The following is a 24,870-nucleotide window of genomic DNA, read 5'->3' as shown; positions in this document are numbered from 1 at the left end:
GTCATTTCCAAACAGAAAACCATCACTGGCACTTGACTGGAGAGCAGACCATCCATCACTCCCTACCTTTCTACCCTCTCCTCCCTCACCTTGTCTTTCCAGGACCAGGGAGAAGGCAGACAAGGGGCTGAAATCAATCTCATGACGTCATCATGGCCTCTTCTTTTGGAGCAAGGAGATCCACATCAGCAGCCTCAGTGACATGATGCCGCACTGTATTTCTTCTCCGTTAATTCTGTGGATGGCCATTATGAATAAACGTATGATTTGGCCGCTGCTTTTTCAACTCAACTCTGCCCCAGACACACAGAAGATGATGCATCCTTTTATGGAAAGAGCCTGCTGTTTTCCAAATAAAAAAATATCAGTTGCTTTTAATTTCTTTACTCATGCAACATGGCACCCTGCACCTCACTGATCTCCAGAATATTCCTTCTCTTTGCTTTTAATTCAGTCTTTGCCCCCCATATGCTTTAAAAAATGTAGTAATAATGGTACTTGTTAAGTGCTTATTACATGCCAACCACTGGGGCTGATACAAATTAATCAGGTTGGACATAGTCCCTGACCCACATGGGGCTCAGCATCTATGTAGGAGGGAGTAGGATTTAATCCCCATTTTCCAGATGAGGTCACTGAGGCACAGAGAAGTTAAATGACTTGCCCAGGGTTACAAAGCAGACTCGTGGCAGAGCCGGGATTGGAGCCCTGGTTCTCTATCTCCCAGGCCCACGCTCTATCCCTTAGACTACACTGCTTCTCATGCTGTAATTGACTAAAAGTATTCTGCTGTGGGCAAGTCACTGCACTTCTCTGTGCCTCAGTTTCCTCATCTGTAAAATGGGGATTGAGACTATGAGCCCCACGTGGGACAGGGACTGTGTCCAAAACTATTTGCTAGTATTCATCCCAGTGCTTAGTACAGTGTCTGGTGCATATTAAGTGCTTAACAAATACCATTATTATTATTATTATTATTACTACTACTACTACTAATAAACCCTTTTACAGATGAAAGAACTGAGACAAAGAGAGCTTGTTGTGGATAGGAAATCTGTCTGTTTATTATTGTGTTGTACTCCCCAAGTGCTTAGTACAGTGCTTTGAACCCAATAAGTGCTCAATAAATACAACTGAATGAATGAAAGTCACTTGTCCAAGGTCACACAGCAGACAAGTAGCAGAGCCAGAATTAGAACCCAGGACCTTCTGACTCCCAGGCCCATGTGCTATCCATTAGGCCAAGCTGCATGGATTAGGTAAAAAAAGAGCACGGATACCAAATGTGCAGTGAGAACTCTGCCAGTTCATTCAATTGTTCATTCACTCAATCGTTTGTATTGATGTCTGTCTTCCCCTGTCTAGAATGTAAACTGTTCTGGGCAGGGAATGTGACTTTATTGTTGTATTGCACTCTCTCAAGCGCCTAGTAAAGTGTTCTGCACACAGTAAGGGCACGGGCTCGGGAGTCAGAGGACAACTTGTACTTCCCAAGCGCTTAATACAGTACTCTGCACACAGTAAGCACTCAATAAATACAATTGAATGAATGAGTTCTAATCCTGACTCCGCCACTTGTCTGCTGTGTGACCTTGGACAAGCCACTTAACTTCTCTGGGCCTCAGTTTCCTCATCTGTAAAATGGGTATTAAGACTGTGAGCCCCACTTGGGACAACCTGATAACGTTGTACAGGTTGTGTCTAACCTTGTACCTTGTATCTACCCCAGCGCTTAGAACAGTGCTTGGCACATAGTAAGCGCTTAACAAATGCCATTGTTATTATTGTAGTAAGTGCTCAATAAATACGATTGAATGAGCACTCTGCCAAGCGCTTAGCCAGTGCTCTGCATACAGCAGATACTCAATAAATACCACTGATGGATGGATTGATTCTGCCGGGCTGCTGGGCTACCGGGTTACCAGACTACGGAGCCCAGAGGGTTAATTCCTGCCCCCCCCCCCCAACCCCGGGGGGGAGGGGGTACGGCCTTCCTGGGTCCCCTCGACCACCCGCGGGAGGAGAGGAGGAAAGCACGCACACCCTCGCAGAGCAGGGGACCTCAGCGCGGGGTCTCCGCCTCCCGCAGAGTACCCGAAGCATCACGCTGTTGCCATGGAGACGGAGCATCATCCGCGCATCCATCATCCGCGCGCGTGGTCCACGACGGCCCCCTCTTCCTGCTCCCTGGTCCCCGGTCCGGTCCGGTCCATGAGTGCGGGGACAGGTGGGGAGTGGGAGGAGATCTGAACTGTAACAGGCGCAGGTTAGCCTCTGGGACAGTGGCACTGGCCAGTGACTTTGGGCTTCGAAGCCTCCAGGGACCAGAACTCCAGGGCGTGGAGGGCGGTTGAGCTCAGAAGTAGGAGGAGAGAAATGGGGCGAGGAACAGAAGGAGGAGGAGCAGGAGGAGAGGGAAGGGAGAAAGAGGAGGAAAAGGCGGGACGGGGAGGAAGGTAAGAGAGGAGGAGGAGGGAAAGGGGGGGAAGAGGAGAGGAAAGAGGGAGACAGGAGGATACTAAGGGGTGAGAAGAGAAGGAAGGGGGGAAAGGGAGAGAGAAGAAGGAGGGAAAGGGGATGAGGAGAGGAAAGAGGACGAAAGGAGGATAAGGAGGAGTAAGAAGAGAAGGAAGAGAGGAAGAAAAAGGAGAAGAGGAGGAGGATGGAACAGAAGGGAGGAAGAGGAGGAGGAGAGGAAAGAGGAAGAGAGGAGGATAAGAAAGAGTGAGAGGAGAAGGGAAAAGGGGAGAAGAAGGAGGAGGGAGGAGGAGAAGAGGAAGAGAGGAGGATAAGAAGTGAGAGGAGGGAAGAGGAGTGAAGGCTGAGGAAGGAGAGGGAGGGAGGAGGAGATGAAAGGAAGAGAGGTAGAGGGTGAGAAGGGGGTGAGAAGAGAAAAAAAGTGGAGAAGGGAGAGGGAGGGAGGAGGGAAAGGGAGAGAGGAAGGGGATGAGAATGGAGTGAGAGGAGAAGGAAGAGTGGAGAAGGGAAAGGGAGAGAGAAGGAGGAGGGAAAGGGATAGAGGAAGAGGATGAGAAGGGAGTGAGAGAAGGAAGAGTGGAGAAGAGGAAGGGAGAGAGAAGTAGGAGGGAAAGGGGGAGAGGGAGGAGGAGGAGAGGAAAGAGGAAGAGAAGAGGAGAAGAAAGGGTGAGAGGAGAAGAGAGGAAGAGGAGAAGTAAGGGTGGGAGAAGGAGGAGGAAAGAGGAAGAGAGGAGGAAAGAGGAAGAGAGGAGGAAAGAGGAAGAGAGGAGAAGGACGAGAGGAGAATAAGAAGGGGTGAGAGGAGGAGAATAAGAAGGGGTGAGAGAAGGAAGAGAGGAGAATAAGAAGGAGTGAGAGGAGAAGGAAGACAGGAAAATAAGAAAGGGTAAGAGGAGAAGGAAAAGAGGAGAAGGAAAAGAGGAGGAGGGAAAGGGAGAGAGGAGGAGGAGGAAGAAAGGAAGAGGGAGTCGGTGAAGAGGGAGGAGAAGGAGGAGGGGGACGAAGGAGGGGCCTCCGTAGCCCCCGCCCCAGACCCCTCCCTTGCCCTCCCCTCCCCTCTGTGCGCCCTTGGCCCGGGCCGCGTTGTTAGTTTCGGGTTGTCAGGCAGCAGCCGGCGAGGTTGCCGGGGGCAGTGGGTCTGGGGGCTGTGGGCCCAGGGGACCAAGGGACCCGCCGTCCGAGGCTAAGTGTCCCTGTCCATCCGTCCTTCCGCTCCCCGCCAGCATGAAGGACAGCGCCGACTCCAAAGACCAGCAGCTCCTGGTGAGTCCGGGGGGCTGCAGGGTCGAACACCCTCCCCAACCCCCTCCCACCTCCCTCTGCCCTCCAAGATCCCCGGAGGGGCCGGGGCGGACAGGGATGGAATTCAGGCCTTCTGGGACCAAATAATAACAATAATAGTAATAGTAATAATAACAAGGTATTGTTAAGCACTTACCATGTTCCAGGCCATGCACTAAGCGCTGGGGTGGTTACAAGGAAATCGGTTGGACGCAGTCCCTTTCCCATGTGGGGCTCACCGTCTCAATCCCCAGTTTACAGAAGAGGGAAATGAAGCCCAGAGAAGTGAAGAATAATAATAATGATGGCATTTGTTAAGCGCTTACTATGCGTCCAAGCACTGTTATTATTATTATAATTGTAATGGCATTTGTTAAGCACTTACTATGTGCAAAGCACTGTTCTAAGCGCTGGGGGGGGGGTACAAGGTGATCAGGTTGTCCCACGTGGGGCTCACAGTCTTAATCCCCATTTTACAGGTGAGGAAACTGAGGCACAGAGAAGTTAAGTGGCTTTTCCAAAGTCACACAGCCGACAAGTGGCGGAGGCGGGATTAGAATCCACGACCTCGGACTCCCAGGCCCGGGCTCTATCCACTGAGCCATGCTGCTTCTCAAGCCTCTACAACCCGGGGGGAAAGAGGAGGTGAGGGTCGCAGAGCTGGGATTAATCCCCTCTAGACTGTAAACTCGGTGTGAGTAGGGAATGTGTCTTTTATGTTGTTATATTGGCCTTTCCCAAGCCACAGTAAGTGCTTAATAAATATGGTTAATAATAGTAATAATAATGACAGTATTTGTTAAGTGCTTACTATGTGTCAAGCCCTGTGATTGATCGCCCTCCTCCTTTCCCCCTGTGGGGCTGGAGATCTCTGGCACAAGGAGGAAGGGGAGAGAGAGAGAAAGAGAGAGACCCTCCCCTCCCACCCAGAGTGTGAGATCGTTGTGGGCAGGGATTGTCTCTTTTTATTGCTGTATTGTACGTTCCCAAGTGCTTAGTACAGTGCACTGTGCACAGTAAGCGCTCAATAAATTCGATTGAGTGAATGAATGAGAGACCCCCCCCCCCCTTCCCACCTCGAGACCTTCCCGCTGACTATCTGGCCACTAGCCCCTGTCCAGTGTCCTGGCTGGCCAGTGGACATCCTAGGGCAATGGACTGGGCGACCCAGCAAGTCCCCCAAAACAGAGGGGCAAACCAGAGGTCTGACTACTCGCCAGGGAAGATTTCAACGGAGCTGAGGTCCAAGTGTAATAATAAAAACAACAACAGCTACAGTAATAATATTGCTGTGGGCAGGGAATGTGGCTGTTATATTGTTATATCATACTGTCCCAATCGCTTAGTACAGCGCTCAGTAAATACGATTGATTGACCGACTGAGTGATGTGCCAAACACCGTGTTAAGCCCTGGGGTAGATACAAGCTAATCAGGACAGTAGCGGGTTTGTCATCCTTTGAACCTGACATTGAAGAGTGAACCTGAAAATTGAGAGCCCCTTACCGGCCCCGCAAACTGCTGTCTATTTGCAAACGAAATCGTTCCGAAAGGAATAGAAATCAAGCTTGGATGTAGGCAGGGGCTTAGTGAGAGGGGAAGAGGTAGATCAAAGGAACTCTGAAAAGCAAACCTTTTCCTGGTTATACAAAGAAGAAACACCCCAAGGGCGACAAGTGACCCGGGTGACTCTATGGCCTCGCCCCAAGCCCACTGTTGGGTAGGGACTGTCTCTATATGTTGCCAATTTGTACTTCCCAAGCGCTTAGTACAGTGCTCTGCACACAGTAAGCGCTCAATAAATATGATTGATGATTGATGATGATGGTCTGTCCTGCCTCCAACTTCATTTAATTTTAATAAAAATAATTATGGTATCTGTTAAGCACTTACTATGTACCAGGCACTGTACTAAGCACTGGGGTGTATACAAGCAAGCTCACAGTCTTAATCCCCATTTTACAGATGAGGCAACTAAGGCATAGAGAAGTGAAGGGACTTGCCCAAGGCCTCCAACAATCAACAGCATTGGCTCTCACACCTGCCCAAACTTGTACCCCTGAACACTTTCTCCTCCATCTTCCTCTACCTTTCTCCTCAGCCTTATCCCCGAGCTCCTCCTCCCAAATCAAACCATCAATCAGTGGTATTTATAGAACACTTATTGTGTGCAGAGCACTGTACTAAGAGCTTGGGAGGGTCCAATATAACAGTGTTGGTAGACATGTCTCCTGCCCACAATGAGCTTACAGTCTAGAGGGGGAGACAGACATTAATACCAATAAATAAATTATGGATATGGACATTAGTGGCATGGGGTTGAGGAAGGAATGGAAAAGGGAGACTGTGAGCCCATTGTTGCGTAGGGATTGTCTCTGTTGCCGAATTGTTGCTCTGCACATAGTAAACGCTCATCAATACGATTGAATGAAATCCAAGTGCAAGGGCAGTGTAGAAGGGAGTGGGAGAAGAGGAAATGTCCTCCTCTTCTCCCTCCTCTTTTTATTTAAATGGAATTTATTAAGTGCTAAACAATGGGGTAAGGACAAGATTATCAATTTGGATAGAGTCCCTGTCTCACATGGGGTTTACAATCTTAATCCCCATTTTACAGATGAGGGAACTGAGCCAGAGAGAAGTTAAGTGACTTGCCCAAAGTCACTCAGAAGAGCCAGGATTAGAACCAAATGCTTTACCTTCCAAGCCCCCTGCTCCTTCCAGTAGACTACTTTGCTTCTCTTCTCCCTCCTCCTCATGCTCCTCCTCCACCTCCTCCTCCTCTTCCTCTTCCCAAGCGCCCTTCCCCCTGACCCCGAGTGGCATCTGCTGTCTCTAGACCAGTGGATCATGAGGCCCCCAGAAGAGATGTAAGGCCTGGCTATCCCCTGAGCAGAGGTATCTGTGAGATCTCTGGAGAGACAAGACTCCCATCCCAACCTTTGCATGAGGGTGGCTCAGGGGTGTAATTTCCCTGCGACATCTCCGAGAGGTCTTGACTACTTCTGGGTCTTTGGGGAGAGAAGGGGGGTGCCCAGAGCGGGTCAGGAGGAGGTGGTTTGGTCAGTGTTGCAGTGACTATGGACTCCAGACTTCTGGAGCACAGAAGCGATACCTAACGGCCACACTTTGCAATAGAATCTGCCCCATCAATCCATCAATCGATATTAACTGTGCTGGACAATGGACTACATAACATTTGTGATATTTGTTAAGCGCTTACTATAATAATCATAGGAATGGCATTTATTAAGCACTTTCTATGTGCAAAGCACTGTTCTAAGCGCTGGGGAGGTTACAAAGTGATCAGGTTGTCCCACGGGGGGCTCACAATCAATCCCCAGTTTACAGATGAGGTAACTGAGGCACAGAGAAGTTAAGTGACTTGCCCAAAGTCACACAGCTGACAACAGGCAGAGCCGGGATTTAAACCCATGACCACTGACTCCAAAGCCTGTGATCTTTCCACTGAGCCACGCTGCTTCTACTATGTGCCAGGCACTCTACTAAGTTCTGGCAGGGATACTAGCAATTCAGGTTGGACCCAGTCCCTGTTCCACGTTGGGCTCAAAGTGTCTAATCTCCATTTTACAGGTGAGAGACCCAGAGAAGTGAAGTGACTTGCTCAAATTCACCCAGCCGATGAGTGGCAGAGCTGGAATTAGAACACTTGACTTCCTGCTTCCCAGGCCCATGCTATATCCCCCTCAGTGGGTTTCCATCAATCAATCAATTGATGGTACCTATTGAGTGCTAACTGTGCTGAGCACTAGACTACTTAATAATCATGGTATTTGCTAAGCACTTACCATGTGCCAGGCACTGTACTAAACACTGGTGACGGGGTGCTGAGGGAGGAATACAAGCAAATCAGGTTGAACACAGCTCCTGTCCCACATGGGACTCACAGTCTCAATCCCCATTTTACAAATGAGGTAACTGAGGCACAGACAAGTGAAATGATTTGCTCACGGTCACACGGCAGATGAGTGGCAGCGCCGGGATTAGAACCCACAACCTTCTACTCCCAGGCCCATGCCCTATTCACTATGCCATGCTACTTGTTTAGATCGCAGCTGAAGGAAGTGATGTAAACTTCCCCTGGGGAGGAGAACCAAGTCAGACCACTCCACCTCAAGTGGACAACCTTCATTTCCCCAACACTTGGTTTTGGGGAGCAGAGGGTTCAGTCACTAAACTCACTGCACCTTGTGCCATTATTCACTGCTTTCTCCCACCATCTGGTGGAGTTATTAATAATAGAGGTATTTGTTAAGTGCTTCCTGTGTGCTGAGCTTTGGACTAAACACTGGGGTAGAGACAGGATAGGGGCACACAATGCTCACAGTCTGAGAGAGGGAGAACAGGTATTGAATCCCCATTTTACAAATGAGGAAACTGAGGCACCGAGCAGGTAAGTAACTAGCCCAAGTTCGCACAATAGGCAAGTGGTAGAGCCAGAATTTTTTTTTATGGTATTTGTTAAGCACTTACTATGTGCCAGGCAGTGTTCTAAGCACTGGAGTAGATACAAGATAATGAGGTTGGACACAGTCCCTGTCCCACACAGGGCTTACAGTAGTTATCCCCATTTTACAGATGAGGTAACTGAGGCACAAAGAAGTGATGACTTGCCCAAGGCCACCCAGCTGACAAGCCGCAGAACGAAGATTAGAATCCAGGTTCTCTTCCTCCCAGTCCCATGCTTGTTCCACTATGCCACTTAGTTTCTTATTAGATTAGAACCCAAGATTTGGAACGCAAGTCCCGTGCTCTTTTCATTAGGCCCTGGTGCTCCTCTAGTGCTATGTATGCTAAAGGAGTGTGGGGCAGAACCCACTCTAAGGGAATACTTCTGTGCTGCCACAACTTGGCCTGTGTGTGCCCTCTAGACTTTAAGCTCTGCTGTGTGCAGCGAACGTGTCTGTTATATTTTTATATCGCACTCTCCCAAGTGCTTAGTACAGTGCTCTACACACAGTAAGCCTTCAATAAGTGTGATTTGACTGAGTAACTTCCCCTCCCCAGTTCCCGGCAAACAGCCAGCCTCAGTGAATTGTTCTCAGGTGCATACTTGTCTCCATTCTGGTCCCCACGGCTTGGACAAAGGAGCCAAACCCGGGGAAGCCAAGAAGCTTAATTTGGGCCTGGAGCTGATTAGGACAAAGAGACTCAGACGGATGGCTCCCCTGGGCCTCTTCCTCGAGCTCCCAGGCCCCTGGGGGCTTTTTGAGCTGATATCTGTTGTCTTAGCATCATCAGAACTAGCTCCTGTTGAGGTAGAGAGCCTGTGGCCCCTGTCGCTCACACCATCTCCGTATCCCACCATCCTCCGGGCCTACAGCCAGCAGCACCCTCTCTGTCCTGGGCTTGGTTAAAACCAAAATTAGGGAGCCAAGATTTGAGGAGCAGTGTGTCCTAGTGGATAAAGCCTGGGCCTGGGCGTCAGATGGAACTGGATTCTAATCCTGGCTCTGCCACTTGCCTGCTGTGAGACCTTCATTCCCCATCCCAGCCCCACAGTGCTTACGTCCATGTCTGTAATTTATTTCTTTATATTAGTGTCTGTCTCCCCCTCTAGACTGTGAGCTTGTTGTGGGCAGGGGATGTGTCTGTTTAGTGTTGTATTGTACTCTCCCAAGCGTTTAGGACAGTGCTCTGCACACAGTAAGTCCTCAGTAAATACAATTGACTGACTTCAGGCAAGTCACTTAGCTTCTCTGTGTCTCAGTTTCCTCATTTGTAAAATGCCAATTAATAATAATAATAAAACAACAATAATGATATTTGTTAAGCACTTACTATGTGCCAGGCACTCTACTAAGTGCTGGGGTGGGTACAAGGAAATCGGGTTGGACACAGTCCCTGTACCATGTGGGGCTCACAGTCTCAATCCCCATTGTGCAGGAGAGGTAACTGAGGCACAGAGAAATAAAGTGACTTGCCTAAGTTCACACAGCAGACAAGTGACAGAGCTGGGATTAGAACCCATGACCTTCTGACGCCCAGGTCTGGGCTCTATCCATTAGGCCATGTTGCATCTCACAAGCAGCATGATTAAGACTGTAAGACAACAACTGTGGGCAACCAATTATCTTGTATCTACCCCAGTTCTTAGTACAGTGCCTGGAACATAGTAAGTGCTTAACAAATACCACAGTTATTACCAGGGAGCTTGGGGGGGTCGGGGGGGAGTAGGGCTTGGGGGTCCAGGCAGAAGAAGTAGAGAAGCAGTGTGGCTCAGTGGAAAGAGCATGGGTTTTGGAGTTCTGACTGAGTTCTGGAAGTCATGAGTTCAAATCACTGCTCCGCCAATTGTCAGCTGTGTGACTTTGGGCAAGTCACTTTACTTCTCTGTGCCTCAGTTACCTCATCTGTAAAATGGGGATTAAGACTGTGAGCCCCCTGTGGGACAACCTGATCACCTTGTAACCTCCCCAGCTCTTAGAACAGTCTTTTAGACTGTGAGCCCACTGTTGGGTAGGGACTGTCTCTATATGTTGCCAACTTGTACTTCCCAAGCACTTAGTACAGTGCTTTGCACATAGTAAGTGCTCAATAAATACGATTGATTGATTGATTGATTGCTTTGCACATAGCAAGCGCTTAATAAATGCCATTATTATTATTAAGAAGTGGGGACCCTCCAAAGAGGCCCAGGCTTCTCCCAGTAAAACAAATAGCTGCTTGTAGGATGGACTGAAGACACTGGTTAGACTCTTAAGCTCATTGTGGGCAGGGAATGTGTCTGTAAATTGTTATATTTTGCTCTTCCAAATGTTTAGTACAGTGCTGTGCACACAGAAAGGGCTCAATAAATATGATTGACTGAATGGTTACTGATTATTGATTCAGGGAGCCCAGAAAAGGGAAGTGGGGAGGGATGGGAGAAGAGAGGAGAAGAAAAGAGAAGGAAAGAGGAGAAAAGACGCTTCCTCACAAATTAAATACCTGCTCGCCCTCCTACCTAGCCTGTGTGCCCTGTATGGGACAGAGACTGTCCCCCCGATTATCTTCCATCAACCCCAGCATCTAGTACAGTCCATGGCACATTGTCTTGTCTTATGCTGTCGAGTTGTATCAGACCCAGAATGACTCCGTAGACATATTTCTCGCAGAACCCCCCACTCTCCATCTGCAGCTGTTCTGGCACTGTATCCAAACTTGGCATATAGTAAGTGCTTAACAAATTTCATTATTATTATATTTTCATGGTATTTGTTACTATGTGCCAGGCACAATACTAAATACTGGGGTTGATACAAGACGATGAGGTTGGACACATTCCCTGTCTCATATAGGGGTCACAATCTTAATCCCCATTTTACAGATGAGGAAACAGGCGCAGAGAAGTTAAGTGACTTGCCTAAGGTCACCCAGCAGACAACTGGAGGAGCCAGGAATAGAATCTAGCTGCTATGCTACATTTTCCACTAGACCATGATGCGTCTCAGTCATATTGCTATTGTTATTATTATTATTATTATTAGGAAAACAAGAGAGCAGGGGCTCAGCTGCGCTAGGAGCTGGTCCCTTTGGTTTAGAGAGATCAACCAAAATGTTCATTCCCCTGGAGACTGCATTCGCAGTTTTCTCCAACCCAGCTCCATCCCCTGACTGTTTAACCCTTGGGGGCAGGAGTGGGTGGGTGGGAATGAGGGGTTCCCTGGAGAGAAAGACTTTCTGGAGAGGGAAGTAGAAAGGCAGCAAATCAGTCAGTCAACTGTGTTTACTTGGTGCTTACTGTGTGCAGAGCACTGTACTATGCTTGGGAGCGTAAAATATAACAATATAATAGACGCATTCCCTAACCACAATGAGCTTACAGTCTAGAGGGGTAGATGAACATTAATATAAATACAGACATGCACATAAGCGCTGTGGGATTGGGGGGGAATGAAGGAAGGGAGAAAGTCAGGGAGAGGGAGAAAGGAGAGGGAGATGAGCAAATGAGGGCTTAGTCAGGGAAGGTTTCTTGGAGGACATGTGCCTTCGAAAAGGCTTTAAGGATGGGACAGTCATTGTCTGATTTGAGGAGGGAAGACTTCCAGGCCAGAGGCAGGATGTGGGCAAGAGGTCAGAGGCGAGAAAAACGAGATGGAGGTACAGCGAGAAGATTGGCATTAGAGGAGCAAAGTGTGAGGGCTGGGAGAAGGGACAGAGAAGGAATAGCAAGGGATACTGGGTAATCATTGCCTCCCCTTCCTGCCATCCTTGGCCATGAAGTGCCAGCCCGATCGCTCTCTTCAGACTCTCTGCCCGCTGTCTTCCCTCGCCCTCACCGGTTCCTGCGTGTTCTGACAAGAGATCGGCTGTCTCCGTTTAGGTGGCTCTCCGGGTCCGGCCAATCAGCGCCTCAGAGCTGGAGGAAGGAGCCACACTCATCGCCCATAAAGTGGACGAACAGGTATGAGGGTCAATGTCCAGGGACGGGGGCCAGCACCCGGGGGGAAGTGGCTCACAGCTGAGTTACTAGCAACCGCAAACAGTTTCCCCAGTAGCATAACAGGCCCTACCCTGCATAGCTACACTCCATCAATCAATCAATTAATCAATCAGTGTTGACAGAGCACTTACCATATGTAGAACTGAGCACTAAGTGCCCAGGAGGGAGCAAACAGAGTTAGTAGTCATGATTACTTCCCGGGAGGAGGTTGGTTGGGTTTTTTTTTAATGGTATTTGCTAAGCGCTTACTATGTGCCAGGCACTGTACTAAGCTCTGGGGTAGATACAAGATTCTCAGGTTGGGCACAGTCTCTGTCCCGCATGGGACTCACAGTCGTAATCCAGATGAGGAAACTGAGGCCCAGAGAAGTGAAGTGACTTGCCCTAGGTCACTCAGCGGGCATGTGGCAGAGCAGGGATTAGAACTCAGGTCCTTCTGACTCCCAGACCTGTGCTCTATCCACTGAGCCACACTGCTTCTCTAGCAATCAATAGTATTTATTGAGCACTTACTTTTGTAAATGGTACTTGTTAAATACTTACTATGTGCCAGGCACCGGACTAAACACAGAGGTAGATACAAACTAAGCAGGTCGGGTACAGTCCATGTCCCACAGGGGGTTTACAGTCTTCATCCCCATTTTGTAACTGTGGTAACCAAGGCCCAGAGAAGTTCATTCATTCAATCAAATTTATTGAGTGCTTATTGGGTGCAAAGCACTGTTCTAAACACTTAGTACAAGTAGAAGTTAAGTGACTTGCCCAAGGTGACACAGCAGAGAAGGGGCTTAGGGCAGAGCAGTGCACTCAGGAGAGTAATAATAATAATGATGGTGTTTATTAAGCACTTACTATGTGCAAAGCACTGTTCTAAGCACTGGGGAGGTTACAAGGTGATCAGGTTGTCCCACGGGGTCTCACAGTCTTAATCCCCATTTTACAGATGAGGTAACTGAGGCACAGAGAAGTTAAGTGACTTGCCCAAAGTCACACAGCTGATAATTGGCAGAGCTGGGATTTGAACCCATGACCTCTGACTCCAAAGCCAGTGCCCTTTTCCACCGAGCCATGCTACTATCGTACTCAGAGAAGCTAGTAGACAGAATCCCTGCTGCCAGGAAGCTGGCAGTGCAGTGATTGTCTAGTCTGGCTACTTGGGCCCTGTGTGGACGGAGAGTGGGTTTCCATAGGAAACGGGCCAACATTTCCAAGAAGGAAGGAGAGAGAGAAAAGGAGTGGAGAACTGGGTACCAGGAGCTGTAGGGGGAGAGCAGACAATGGAAAGGTACAAGCTGGGGCAGGCCAGAATTTGGGCGAGTAGCTTTGGATTCACTGATGCTTGACGGTGATGACAAGAAAAGGAAAGGACCAGCTCTTTGTAGCCCGGCCTCCTACGCGCTTGCTGCGAATTGATTTTTCCTGTTTCCTGTTCTTCTTCTTCTGTCTGCTTTTTTAAGAGTATCTGTTAAGCACTTACTATTTTCCAGGCACTGCACTTCACTCTGCTACCCGGATCATTTTTCTACAAAAATGTTCAGTCCAGGTTTCCCCACCTCTGAAGACCCTCCTGTGGTTGTCCATCCACCTCCGCATCAAAGAGAAACTCCTCACCATTGGCTTCACAGCACTCAATCCCCTTGCCACCACCTACGTCACCTCACTACTGTCCTATTCCATCCCAGCCTGCACACTTTGCTGTTCTAATGCCAACCTTCTCACTGCACCTCCATCTCGTCTATCTGGCCTCCAACCTCTCACCCACATCCTGCCTCTGTCCTGGAATGCCCTCCCTCCTCATATCCGATAGATAATCACTCTCCCACCCTTCAAAAGCCTTATGGAAGGCACATCTCCTCCAAGAGGCCTTCCCTGACTAAGCCCTCCTTCCCTCTTCTCCCACTCTTTTTTTTTTTGATGGCATATTTTAAGCACTTTCTATGTGCCAAGCACTGTTCTAAGCGCTGGGGAGGATACGAGGTGATCAGGTTGTCCCACGTGGGGCTCACAGCCTTCATCCCCATTTTACAGATGAGGTAACTGAGGCACAGAGAAGTGAAGTGACTTGCCCAAAGTCACTCAGAAGACAAGTGCCAGAGCCGGAATTTGAACCCATGACCTCTGACTCCCAAGCCTGGGCTCTTTCCACTGAGCCACTCTCTTCTGCATCACCTTGACTTGCTCTCTTTATTCATTCCCCTCCCAGCCTCACAGCACTTGTGTCCATATCTGTCATTTATTTATTTATATTAATGTCTGTCTCCCCCTCTAGACTGTAAACTCATTGTGGGCAGGGAATATGTCTGTTTTTGTTCTATTGTACTCTCCTCGGTGTGTAGTACTGTGCTCTGCACACAGTACGCACTCAATAGGATTGACTGACTGACTCAAAATGGCAAGAGATCTTACAGAAATGGCAGTCCACAACAGACTAAGGCAGGGGAACCCAGGCAACCCACAAAAATGGAGTTCGAGACTGTGAGTGCCACGTGGGACAGGGACTGTGTCCAAGCAGTAAAACAGACCAGTTGAAAACTGGACAGATGCCCAGCCCAAATAACCTAATATCATTGTGGGTGGATGTGGATCTCCAGGGGAGCCTCAGGGCACCTGGGTCCCCAGAAGACCATCCTGGGGGCCCCACAGAGTGGAAAACTCAAGCTGAGATAGCGGAGAGAGGAAGGGCCAGGCTGCCATCATTTCTGGACCAAATAGTATTGGAGTTATAGGATTAAGTTGTTGCTTAGTTGGAGGCAGTTCAGGCTGGTGGGAGCTATTGTCTTCTTGGGAAAACGATGCTATAGAAGTCAGTGGTTGCCCTCTCAACAATGTACTGGTTGGCAATACATTCTCCCCTGTAATCTGGTCATGATCGGTTTGTAATGTGTGACTCTCAGTGGGACAAAGCTTTTGTCCTGGGAACAAGAATAATAACTATGACATTTGTCAAGCACTTACTCTGTGTGCCAGGAACTGAACTAAGCACTGGGGTAGATACAAGGTAATCAGGTTGTCCCACATGGGTCTCACAGTCTTAACCCCCATTTTACAGATGAGCGAACTGAGACCCAAAGAAATTAAATGACTTGCTCAAAGTCACCCAACAGATAAGTGGCAGAGCTGTGATAAGAACCCAGGTCCTTCTATTCTCAGGCCCATGCTCCATCCACTAGTAAAAATAATCATCATCATCATCATTGTGGTATTTGTTAAGCACTTATTATGCACCAAGCCCTGTGCTAAGCGCTGGGGGGATACAAGATTTCAGTTTCAGGTCATGAGCCTTCTGAGGTTGTTTGCAGAGGCTCAGATACACCTGAAATCCCTTGGTGAAGATTAGTATTTGGATCCCCTTTTGTTTGCCCATGATTTAGTAGGATTGGGTGACCCCTGTCTCTTCCTCTTCCACCCTCCTGTCTGACTTCCCCCGCTTGCCCGATGAAGCAAGCAGAGCCTCTGCTAGGCCACCGTGTGTGGGTCCTGGGGGCCGACAGATTAGGACAATAATGACCAGGTCAGAACTATTTGCTCTCGAAATTTCTCACCTAGGAGATGCTGGCCAAGGGCGCTTTGAGTCGCATCTCTAACTTGGCCAGGTGTCTCTGATTAAGTCCCAACCAGCACCTGGCCCCGACCTCCCCCCTCATTCCCCCTGCACTGGGGCTGGTGTTAGGTTTCCCAGGGAAGAAACAACAACAGTTTGGACAGAGGCTTGGGAAAGGCCAAAATCTGCATTGAAATCGGAGCTGGGCAGGGATGGGGAGGCAGTTTTCTGGTCGGAATTAGGCTAAGCCATCAACTTTACTTACAATCTACCAACAAGCTTTTGACCCTAAATCCACCAATGGACATCCCACTGACATGTTCCCATTTTTTAGGGTATTTTTTAAGTGCTGACTATGTGCCAGGCACTGTACCGAGAGTTGGAGTGAGCTAATCAGGTTGGACACGGTCAATATCCCACTTGGGGCTCATAATCTTAAGCCCCATTTTACAGATGAGGGTACTGAGTCACAGAGAAGTGAAGTGACTTGACCAAGGTCTCACAGCAGACGAGTGGCCCAGTGGGGCTTAGAACCCAGGTCCTCCTGACTCTCAGGCCTGGGATCTTTCTGCTAGGCCATGCTCCTCGTTTCCCTTCCACTCGATCTCCAGCTTCCAATCAACAGTCATGCTGTACCTCTGACATGAAATTCCCTCCACAGCCAGAACCTGGAACTACTTTCCACTTTGCAACCATGGACCACCATTTTTTCCAGCTCAGAGCCATTCTAAAAAAATCACGTCTCTTCCAGGAAGTCTTCCATGACTGATCTATCACCTCCCCGCCCTATTCTTCCTTTCTGTGTCCTCTATGTACTTGAATTCATAACCACTAAGTCCTTAGGTTCTCACCCTGCTCTCTCAGCACTGACATTTGTTTCTTAGCACTTGATTACTACCCTCTACCTATAGTTTATTTTGCCCTCTGTTTCCACAGCTAGACTATAAGCTCCTTAAGTCCAGGGATCATGTCTACTTACTGTTTTGTACACTCCCAAATGCATAAAACAGTACTCTGCAGGGTAAGTGCTCAATAAACACCAATCCATCAATTAATGGTACTTATTGAACATTTACTATGTGCAGAGCACTGTACTAAGTGCTTGGGAAGCAGGATGACCTACTAGATAGAGCACAGGCTTGGGAGTCAGAAGGTCAGGGGTTCTAATCCCTGATCCACCACTTGTCTGATGTATAACCTTGGGCAAATCACTTTACTTCTCTGTGCCTCAGCAACCTCACCTGTAAAATGGAGATTTAGACTATTAGCCCCACATGGGGCAGGGACTGTGTCCATCCCAATTTTCCGATATACATCCCAGTGCTTCGAACAGGGCCCGGCACATAGTAAGTAGTAAACAAATACCACAATTTTTCTTATTATGATACCACAAAGTTTGTAGACATGTCCCCTCCCCACAATGAACTTAGATGGGTCAAGGGACCCATCGAATGATTGATTAACTGAGCAGTTAACTCAGGGGAGTCTCGGGGGGTACTGAGCTCTCTGAATGAGCAGGAGGGTATGTGAGTGTGGTCAGGGCCTCCTGTCCCTCTGTCTGGTCAAGAACTGCTTCCCTTACCCTCACCCCCTCCCAGTCACCTGGCCTCCGCGCCGGCAGCCTGCACAGACTTTCCATTGTCTCCTGTCGGCCGATAGGAATGGGCAGACTTGCTCGTGGTGGTGGCACACAATGAAGAGGACAGATTGAGGACCCAGGAAGGGGGCGAGTGCAGACAAAGCCCTCATTAAGAGGAGATCGGATAGGCAAGGCCAACAATGTCCTGATTCAGGGGACCAAATATCAGAGAAGGCCAGCAATGATCCTGGATTCTGATGCCACCCGGGGTCGCTGTCCCAAGGTGAACCCGGGGCCCCACCATCTCAAGGTCAAATGCTATCTCGTGACTGCCCAAACCAGCAAGGTGAAACTCAGAAGTATGGGTGAGATTCCACCCCCGCAACCTAAACTGGGAATACAGAAGGTGTCCCTCGCCCCTGTGCCAATCAAATTAGGTATGGAGGAAGGGAGATGGAGGAGATTGGATAAACTGAGGCCAGAAGCTGGAATGGCCTAGGAGCACAGGTAATAGATGCCCACGGCCTCTGACCTTTGGGTAGCAGATGGAGACTTGCAGCAGTCGGCTGCGGGTCACCTCTTCCCAGAGCGTGGGATGCCCACTCTGCCCACATCAGGTGAGGAGCCATGGGTTGGGTGAGTGTACCGCTGCACGCTCCTGGAGCACTTTGCCAAGGGTGTGTAACGCATAAATGGATTCCTCCTGGGTGGGAAGGATTTGTGGGTGGTAGCTAGCTGCCCCATCGTGTGCCAACAAGGCATAAGTAAATTTCTCCCGGGTGGGAAGCCTTTGTGGGTGGGAGCTGGGGGAATAACACATATTCCTCCTGATGGGGAAGCTCTGTTATCATTAAATAATCCTATTTCTCCCAAAAGGGGCCTCCTGAAAGTCCAGTGCTCTGCATACAGTAAGCATTCAATAAATATGATTAAATGAATGAATGAGTTGATTGATTTGGGAAGATCCCTTCTGGGGAACCTCCATTCTGAGGAAGAGCCTTTATGGGGACTTCCATTCTGCCAAGTGCTTAGTATAGTGCTCTGAGCATAGTAAGTGCTCAATAAAATACCACTGACAGAGTCAGAAAGGCCTATGTTCTAATTCCGGCTCCACCCCTTGTCTGCTGTGTGACTTGGGCAAATCACTTAACTTCTCCGTGCCTCTGTTCCCTCATCCGGAAAATGGGGATTGAGGCTGTGAGCCCCATGTGGGACAGGGAAAGTGTCCACTTTGATTAGCTTGAATGCACCCCAGCACTTAGAACAGTGCCTGGCACACAGTAAGTGCTTAACGAATACCACTGGAGAAAAAAAAAAAGCCATCTCCCTGATGACTGCACCTCTGGGGTTCCTGCAGATGGTGGTTCTCATGGACCCGATGGAAGATCCAGACGATATCCTTCGAGCCAACCGTTCCCGGGAAAAATCCTACCTGTTTGACATGGCCTTTGACTTTACTGCCACCCAGGTAAGGGAGGATCTCAGGGATTGGGTCCCTGATGGTCTCAGTCTGACCCCTCTGCATTGGGTTGTTGAGTTTCCCATCCTGAGCCATTGTTCCAGAAGCTTGGGGAAAAAAAAAAAAAAGAAGCAGCATGGCCTAGTGGATAGAACACAGGCCTGGGAGTCAGAAGGACCTGGGTTCTAATTCTGTCTCTGGCACCTTTTTGCTACACGACACGCTTCTGCTTCTAGACTGTGAACCCGTTGGGTAGGGAACCGTCTCTAGATGTTGCCGATATGTACTTCCCAAGCACTTAGTACAGTGCTCTGCACATAGTAAGTGCTCAGTAAATATGATTGAATGAATGAATGAATGACCTTGAGCAGATAGTCTCACTTCTCTGTGCTTCAGTTCCTTCATCTGTAAAATGGGGATTAGGAGTGTGAGCCCCAAGTGGGACAAGGACTGTGTTCAGCCTGATTAACTTGTGTCTACCCCAGTGTATAGAACAGTGCTTGGCACGTAGTAAGTGCTTAACAAGTACCATAATAATAATAATAATAATAATAACAATCTAGTCTACCCCCTCCAGACAGGACCAACTTCCATCCCCTCTTCTTGCAGCTTCTCAGAAGACAGCAGTCATGGTCTCTAGCAGTGCTTGCTGCCTTACTTTGGCAGGGATGGGTGGGAGGAAGCAGTGAGGGGGGCTGTGAATCTCTCTTCTTGACTGGAGGAGGAGATCTCTGTCCTCACCTCATACTCCCCGCTTTCCCTGCAGGAGATGGTTTACCGGGCAACAACCAAGGGCCTGATAGAAGGAGTCCTCTGTGGCTACAATGCCACTGTCTTTGCCTACGGACCCACCGGTGAGCCCGCCCAGACCTCTGCCCCTTCCCCTTCCTTGGAAGGGAGACAGTCAGTCAGTCAGTATCATCTATTGAGCACTTACTGTGTGCGGAGCACTGTACTAAGTACTTGGGAAAGTACAGTAGGAAGGAGAAGCAGCATGGCTCAGTGGAAAGAGCATGGGCTTTGGAGTCAGAGGTCATGGGTTCAAATCCCGGCTCTGCCAATTGTCAGCTGTGTGACTTTGGGCAAGTCACTTAACTTCTCTGGGCCTCAGTTACCTCATCTGTAAAATGGGGATTAAGACTGTGAGCCCTCCATGGGACAACCTGATCACCAGGTAACCTCCTCAGCGCTTAGAACAGTGCTTTGCACATAGTTAGCACTTAATAAATGCCATTGCTATTATTATTATTACAATATAACAATAAACAGGCTCATTTCCTCTCCACAGTGAGCTTACAATCTAGACGGGGAGACAGATACTAATATCAATAAATGAATTAAAGATATTGGCATAAGTCCTGTGGGGATGGGAGGAGGGATGAATAAAGGGAGCAAGTCAGGGTGAGGCAGAAGGGAGTGGGAGAAGAGGAAAGGAGAGCGTAGTTAGGGAAGGCCTCTTGGAGAAGGTGTGCCTTCAATAAGGCTATGAAGAGAAGGAAAATATTGTCGGTTGGATGGTGAGGGAGAAAGAGAGAGACAGACAGATGGGGGAAGGGAGATAGAGAGCATGGGGGAAGAAAGAGGGAGAAAGAAATAGAGAGAGGGATAAACAGAGAGAGGAAGGGGGGAGATGGGGGAAGGTGGGGGGAAGAGGAAGAAGGAGAGAGACAGAGATTATGGCAATAGAGAAGGGGAAGAGGGGAGAGAGAGGAATAAAGACAGAGAGAAGTGGAGAGAGAAACAGAAAAAGGGAGAGGGAAACAGAGGGAGAAAGAGATGAGATAAAGAGAAGAGAGAGAGGAAGAGAGAAACGGAGAGAGGGAGAAGCAATATTGCCTAGTGGATAGAGCATGGGCCTGGGAGTCAGAAGGACCGATCCCAGCTCCATCACTTGTCTGCTGTGTGACCTTGGGCAAATTAGTTAACATCTCTGTGTCAATTCCTTCATCTGTAAAACGGGGATTAGGATTGAAAGCCCCATGTAGCTCATGGACTGTGTCCAACCTGATTAGCCTGTGTCTACACCACTGCTTGACACATAGTAAGTACTTCACAAATACCATTTTTAAAAAAAGGGGAGAGAGACAGAGAGGGAGAGGGAGACAGAGAGAGGGAGAGAGGCAGGGAAAAAGAGAGAGGTAACTCTCCCTAGCCTGGCAAGGGCAGGGAGAGAAGTTGCCCAATCCCCTCTGATCAGGACCTTCCTCTGATCAGGGGGGATTGGGCAACTTCTCTGCCCATCTCAGGGGCCTCTCTGCCACCCATAAGGATTGGGCCAGAGGAAAGGGAGCCCCTCAGTGCCCCCTACCCCATGGTTAGCCCGAGGAGAGGAGGGCTCTCAACCCCAGGAGAGATGTTGGGGCAGGGGCAGCTAGCACCAGACGAAGCGCATCCCCGGCCCTGGGCCCAGGCCCTGCTCCCGTCCCAACCCCCTCCTCCTCTCCCTCAGGCTGCGGGAAGACGTACACCATGCTGGGCACTGACCAGGAGCCTGGCATCTATGTGCGCACCCTCAACGACCTCTTCCACGCCATCGAGGAGACCAGCGACCATCTGGACTATGAGGTGTCCATGTCCTACCTCGAGGTGAGTCCTTGCTCGTGCCCTCCTTGAACCCCGTCCTCCCTTCATTTTTTTTTTTTTAATGGTATTAAATGCTTACTCTGTGCCAGGCATTGTACTATGGGAAGAGATGGCGGGGGCGGGGGGTGGGGAGGGTGGCGGGCGGGCATGGGGAAGGACTAGGGGAGACCAGAAGGAAGGGCTCAGTCGACTTCCTGTTTGTGGTTTCTTTTCCCACCCCGGCATTTGTTCATTCCCCTGCCCAGTGTCCCAAGTTATCTCAGTGCCTCCCCAAGCTGACAATCTCCCTGGCGACTGGGCAGGAGGGGCTGGTGACGGGCTGCCATCTGCCTGCCCGGGCTAGTGTGCCCAGGGTGAGCCTCGCAGGGAGGCCTGGAAACAGGTCAACGGTGGCAACCGCCCCACCCCGGTGCCTCTGGCCTGGAATGCCCTCCTTCTTCGAATCCAACAGACAGTTCCTCTCCCTGCCTTCAAAGCCTTATTGAAGGCCCATCTCCTCCGAGAGGCCTTCCCTAAGGCCCCCTTTCCACTTCTTCCATTCTCTTCTGCATCACCCTGACTTGCTCCCTTTATTCATCCCCCCTCCCAGCCCCACAACACTTATGTCCATATCTGTCATTTATTTATTTATATTCGTGTCTCTCTCCCCCTCTAGCCTGTAAGCTCACTGTGGGCAGGGAATGTGCCTGTTTATTGTTCTGTTGTACTCTCCCAAGTGCTTAGTTCAGTGCTCTGCACACAATAAGCGCTCAATAAATACGATGGAATGAATGAAATGAATGCCCCAGGCCTTCCGATCACTTCTCCAGTCCAAGCCCTGACTGCCACCCACCCTTGCTTGCCCAGGATCACCAGCCTATGACGTGTTGTTTCCTTCACGTGCCCGTGGCTGACTCCCTTAGGGGCGGGCCGGGGGTTGTCTGCCGGGTCCACCTGCCTCCCCGCTCCATCCCTTCCCTCCTCCTCCGCCAGATCTACAATGAGGTAATCCAGGACCTGCTGAACCCCTCCTCTGGATACCTGGATCTGCGTGAGGATGCCAAAGGCGGCATCCAGGTGGCTGGGATCACCGAGGTGTCCACCGTCAATGCCAAGGAGGTCGGTCTCCTGGAGTCCTTCAAACGATGGGATGTGCTTGGGCCAGGGGCCACTGAGGCTCCGGAACTGGAGGGCTGAGGGGGGGAGCTGTACTCCAGGAGCACTGCAGCAAGAAGGAGAGCACAGAGAGGCAGTCAGCTTTATCCTCCAGCATGTTAATCTCCTTAATCAGGAACAGGAGTTAGCCTCCCCATTATACAGAAAAGAACCTGAGACTCTGAGAGGCTAAACGATGTGCTTAAGATCAGTTGGGAGGCAATGACAAGCCCAACCTACAAGCTGACTACCAGGATCTGGGTTTTTTTCCTCTAGAAGGTTATTCTCTCAAACTCCTCTCAGTCTTCAATTTTCCCAGAATAAACAATCACAATTCTGTTGACCTTTCCTTCCCCATCCTGTCTCTTTTATTTTTTAATGGTATTTGTTAAGCGCCAGGCTCTGTACTAAGAGCTGGGATAGATACAAGCTAATCAGGTTGGACCCAGTCCCTGTCCCACATGGGGCTCTCACTCTTAATCCCCATTTCACAGACGAGGTAACCGAGGTGCAGAGAAGTGAAGTGATTTGTCCTCAGTCACACAGCTGACAAGTGGTGGAGCCGGGATGAGAACTCAGATCCTTCTGGCTCCCAGATCTGTGCTCTGTTAGACCACGCTGTTTCCCAGCTCCTTTTTTTCTCTGAGAGAAATTGGGTCCTTTCCCAGCTCCTCCCACCCTCCACTAAAGCAGGGGGTCCTCTAGAGGGTCTGAACTGGGCTCGATGCCAAGAGATCCTGACTTTGACCCTGGGGGTGCCCAATCCCCTCCCTCCACCTTCACCCCTTGAGCTCTGGAAGGTGTAAACTTTTCAGGAGGGAATCCCCTTTGTACCCCAGAGCTCATTAGGGCATCCACTCAACATCCCAAGCATGTCAATCAATCAATGGTATTTATTTATTCATTCATTAAGCACCTACTAGGTGTCAAGCACTGTTATAACTACTGGAGTAGATACAAGTTTATCACTTGGGGGACAGTCCCTGTCCCACATGGGGCTCACAGTCTAAATAGGAGGGAGTAGGATTTGATCCCCATTTTACATTTGAGGAAACTGAGGCACAGAGAAGTTAGGTGACCTACCCAAGATAATGTGGCAAGCCATTGGGAGAGCTGGGATTAGAACTCAGGTCCTCTGATTCCCAGGCCCATGTTCTTTCCACTAGGCCAGACTACTACTACTAATAATAATGATGGCATTTATTAAGCACTTACTATGTGCAAAGCACTGTTCTAAGTGCTGAATTGAGTGCTTACTATGTGCAGAGTACTGCACTAAGTGCTTGGGAGAGTACAGTACAATAATAATAATAATGATGGCATTTATTAAGCACTTACTATGTGCAAAGCACTGTTCTAAGCGCTGGGGGGGTTACAAGGTGATCAGGTTGTCCCACGGAGGGCTCACAGTCTTCATTCCCATTTTACAGATGAGGGAACTGAGGCCCAGAGAAGTTAAGTGACTTGCCTGAAGTCACACAGCTGACAATTGGTGGAGCCGGGATTTGAACCCATGACCTCTGACTCCAAAGCCTGGGCTCTTTTCCACTGAGCCACACTGCTTCTCTTAATTCAGTACAACAGTACAACAGAATTCAGTACAACAGAATTAGCAGACACCATCCCTGCCCACAATGTGCTTACAGCCTAGAGCATATGAGAAGCAGCATGACCTAGGCTCTAATCCCAGTTCCACCACTTGGGCAAGACACTTAACCCCTATGGCCCTCAGTTTCCTCATCTTTAAAATGGGGACGAAATGTCCATCGTCCCTCCGGCTTAGACTGTGAGCCGTGTGTGGGACAGGGGTCAGGCCTGACCTGTTTCATTCATTCATTCTATCATATTTATTGAGCTCTTACTGTGTGCAAAGCACTGTACTAAGACACCTGAGAGAGTACAACAGAACAATAAACAGACAACATTCCCTGCCTACAATGAGCTTAAAGTCTAGAGGGGGAGACAGACATTAACATAACCGGGCTCTACTGTAGCTTCAAACTGACCCAAGAGTTGAGCAAGGGTGCGTGCCCCTGAATAACAAGGCTGAATTCTGGGGTGACCTCTGTGACAAGTCTAAACTACAGACTAGATCCCCTGCTCCATCCCCACATTCTGGACTTGGCCAAAGAACAGAAGACCCCCCCGATTATTTTGTATCTCCTCCTTGGGGCCTTCCGCAAGCCATACAGTCCTCTTTTCCCATTCCCTTCTACATCACCCTGACTTGCTTCTTTTATTCATCCTCTCCGCCACACCTACAGCACTTATGCCCATAAGTGTAATTTATTTCTTTATCTTAACATCTGTCTCCCCCTCTAAACTGTAAGCTCATTTTGGACAGGAAATATGTCTGTTTACTGTTATGTTGTAC

At 49.2% G+C, this 24,870-nt stretch overlaps 2 protein-coding genes across 4 annotated transcripts in view; both read left to right on the top strand.

The window, feature by feature from the left end:
- The window catches only part of DNAI2 (dynein axonemal intermediate chain 2), a 29,343-nt gene extending 29,004 nt beyond the window's left edge, over positions 1-339 (top strand). Inside the window, exon 14 of the mRNA XM_038757328.1 lies at positions 103-339. The gene's annotated coding sequence lies outside the window, so the exon portion shown is untranslated. The remainder of the gene's footprint in view (positions 1-102) is intronic.
- Positions 340-2,169: 1,830 nt separating this feature from the next.
- Positions 2,170-24,870, top strand: part of KIF19 (kinesin family member 19) — a 35,506-nt gene continuing 12,805 nt past the window's right edge. For 2 of the 3 annotated variants that reach the window (XM_038757455.1, XM_038757454.1), the window contains exons 1-7: positions 2,170-2,266; positions 3,702-3,741; positions 12,081-12,161; positions 18,678-18,788; positions 19,546-19,633; positions 21,229-21,365; positions 22,335-22,460. In XM_038757455.1, coding sequence (XP_038613383.1) covers positions 3,703-3,741; positions 12,081-12,161; positions 18,678-18,788; positions 19,546-19,633; positions 21,229-21,365; positions 22,335-22,460 — 582 coding nt within the window. In that variant the 5' untranslated portion in view covers positions 2,170-2,266; position 3,702. The remainder of the gene's footprint in view (positions 2,267-3,701; positions 3,742-12,080; positions 12,162-18,677; positions 18,789-19,545; positions 19,634-21,228; positions 21,366-22,334; positions 22,461-24,870) is intronic. The other variant, XM_038757456.1, reaches the window with a different exon arrangement.

This window comes from Tachyglossus aculeatus, chromosome 15 (genome assembly GCF_015852505.1).
Source record: "Tachyglossus aculeatus isolate mTacAcu1 chromosome 15, mTacAcu1.pri, whole genome shotgun sequence".
NCBI classification, from domain to species: Eukaryota; Metazoa; Chordata; class Mammalia; order Monotremata; family Tachyglossidae; genus Tachyglossus; species Tachyglossus aculeatus.
The sequence above is the reverse complement of the archived record's forward strand: the minus strand, read 5'-3'. Positions and strand labels throughout refer to the sequence as shown.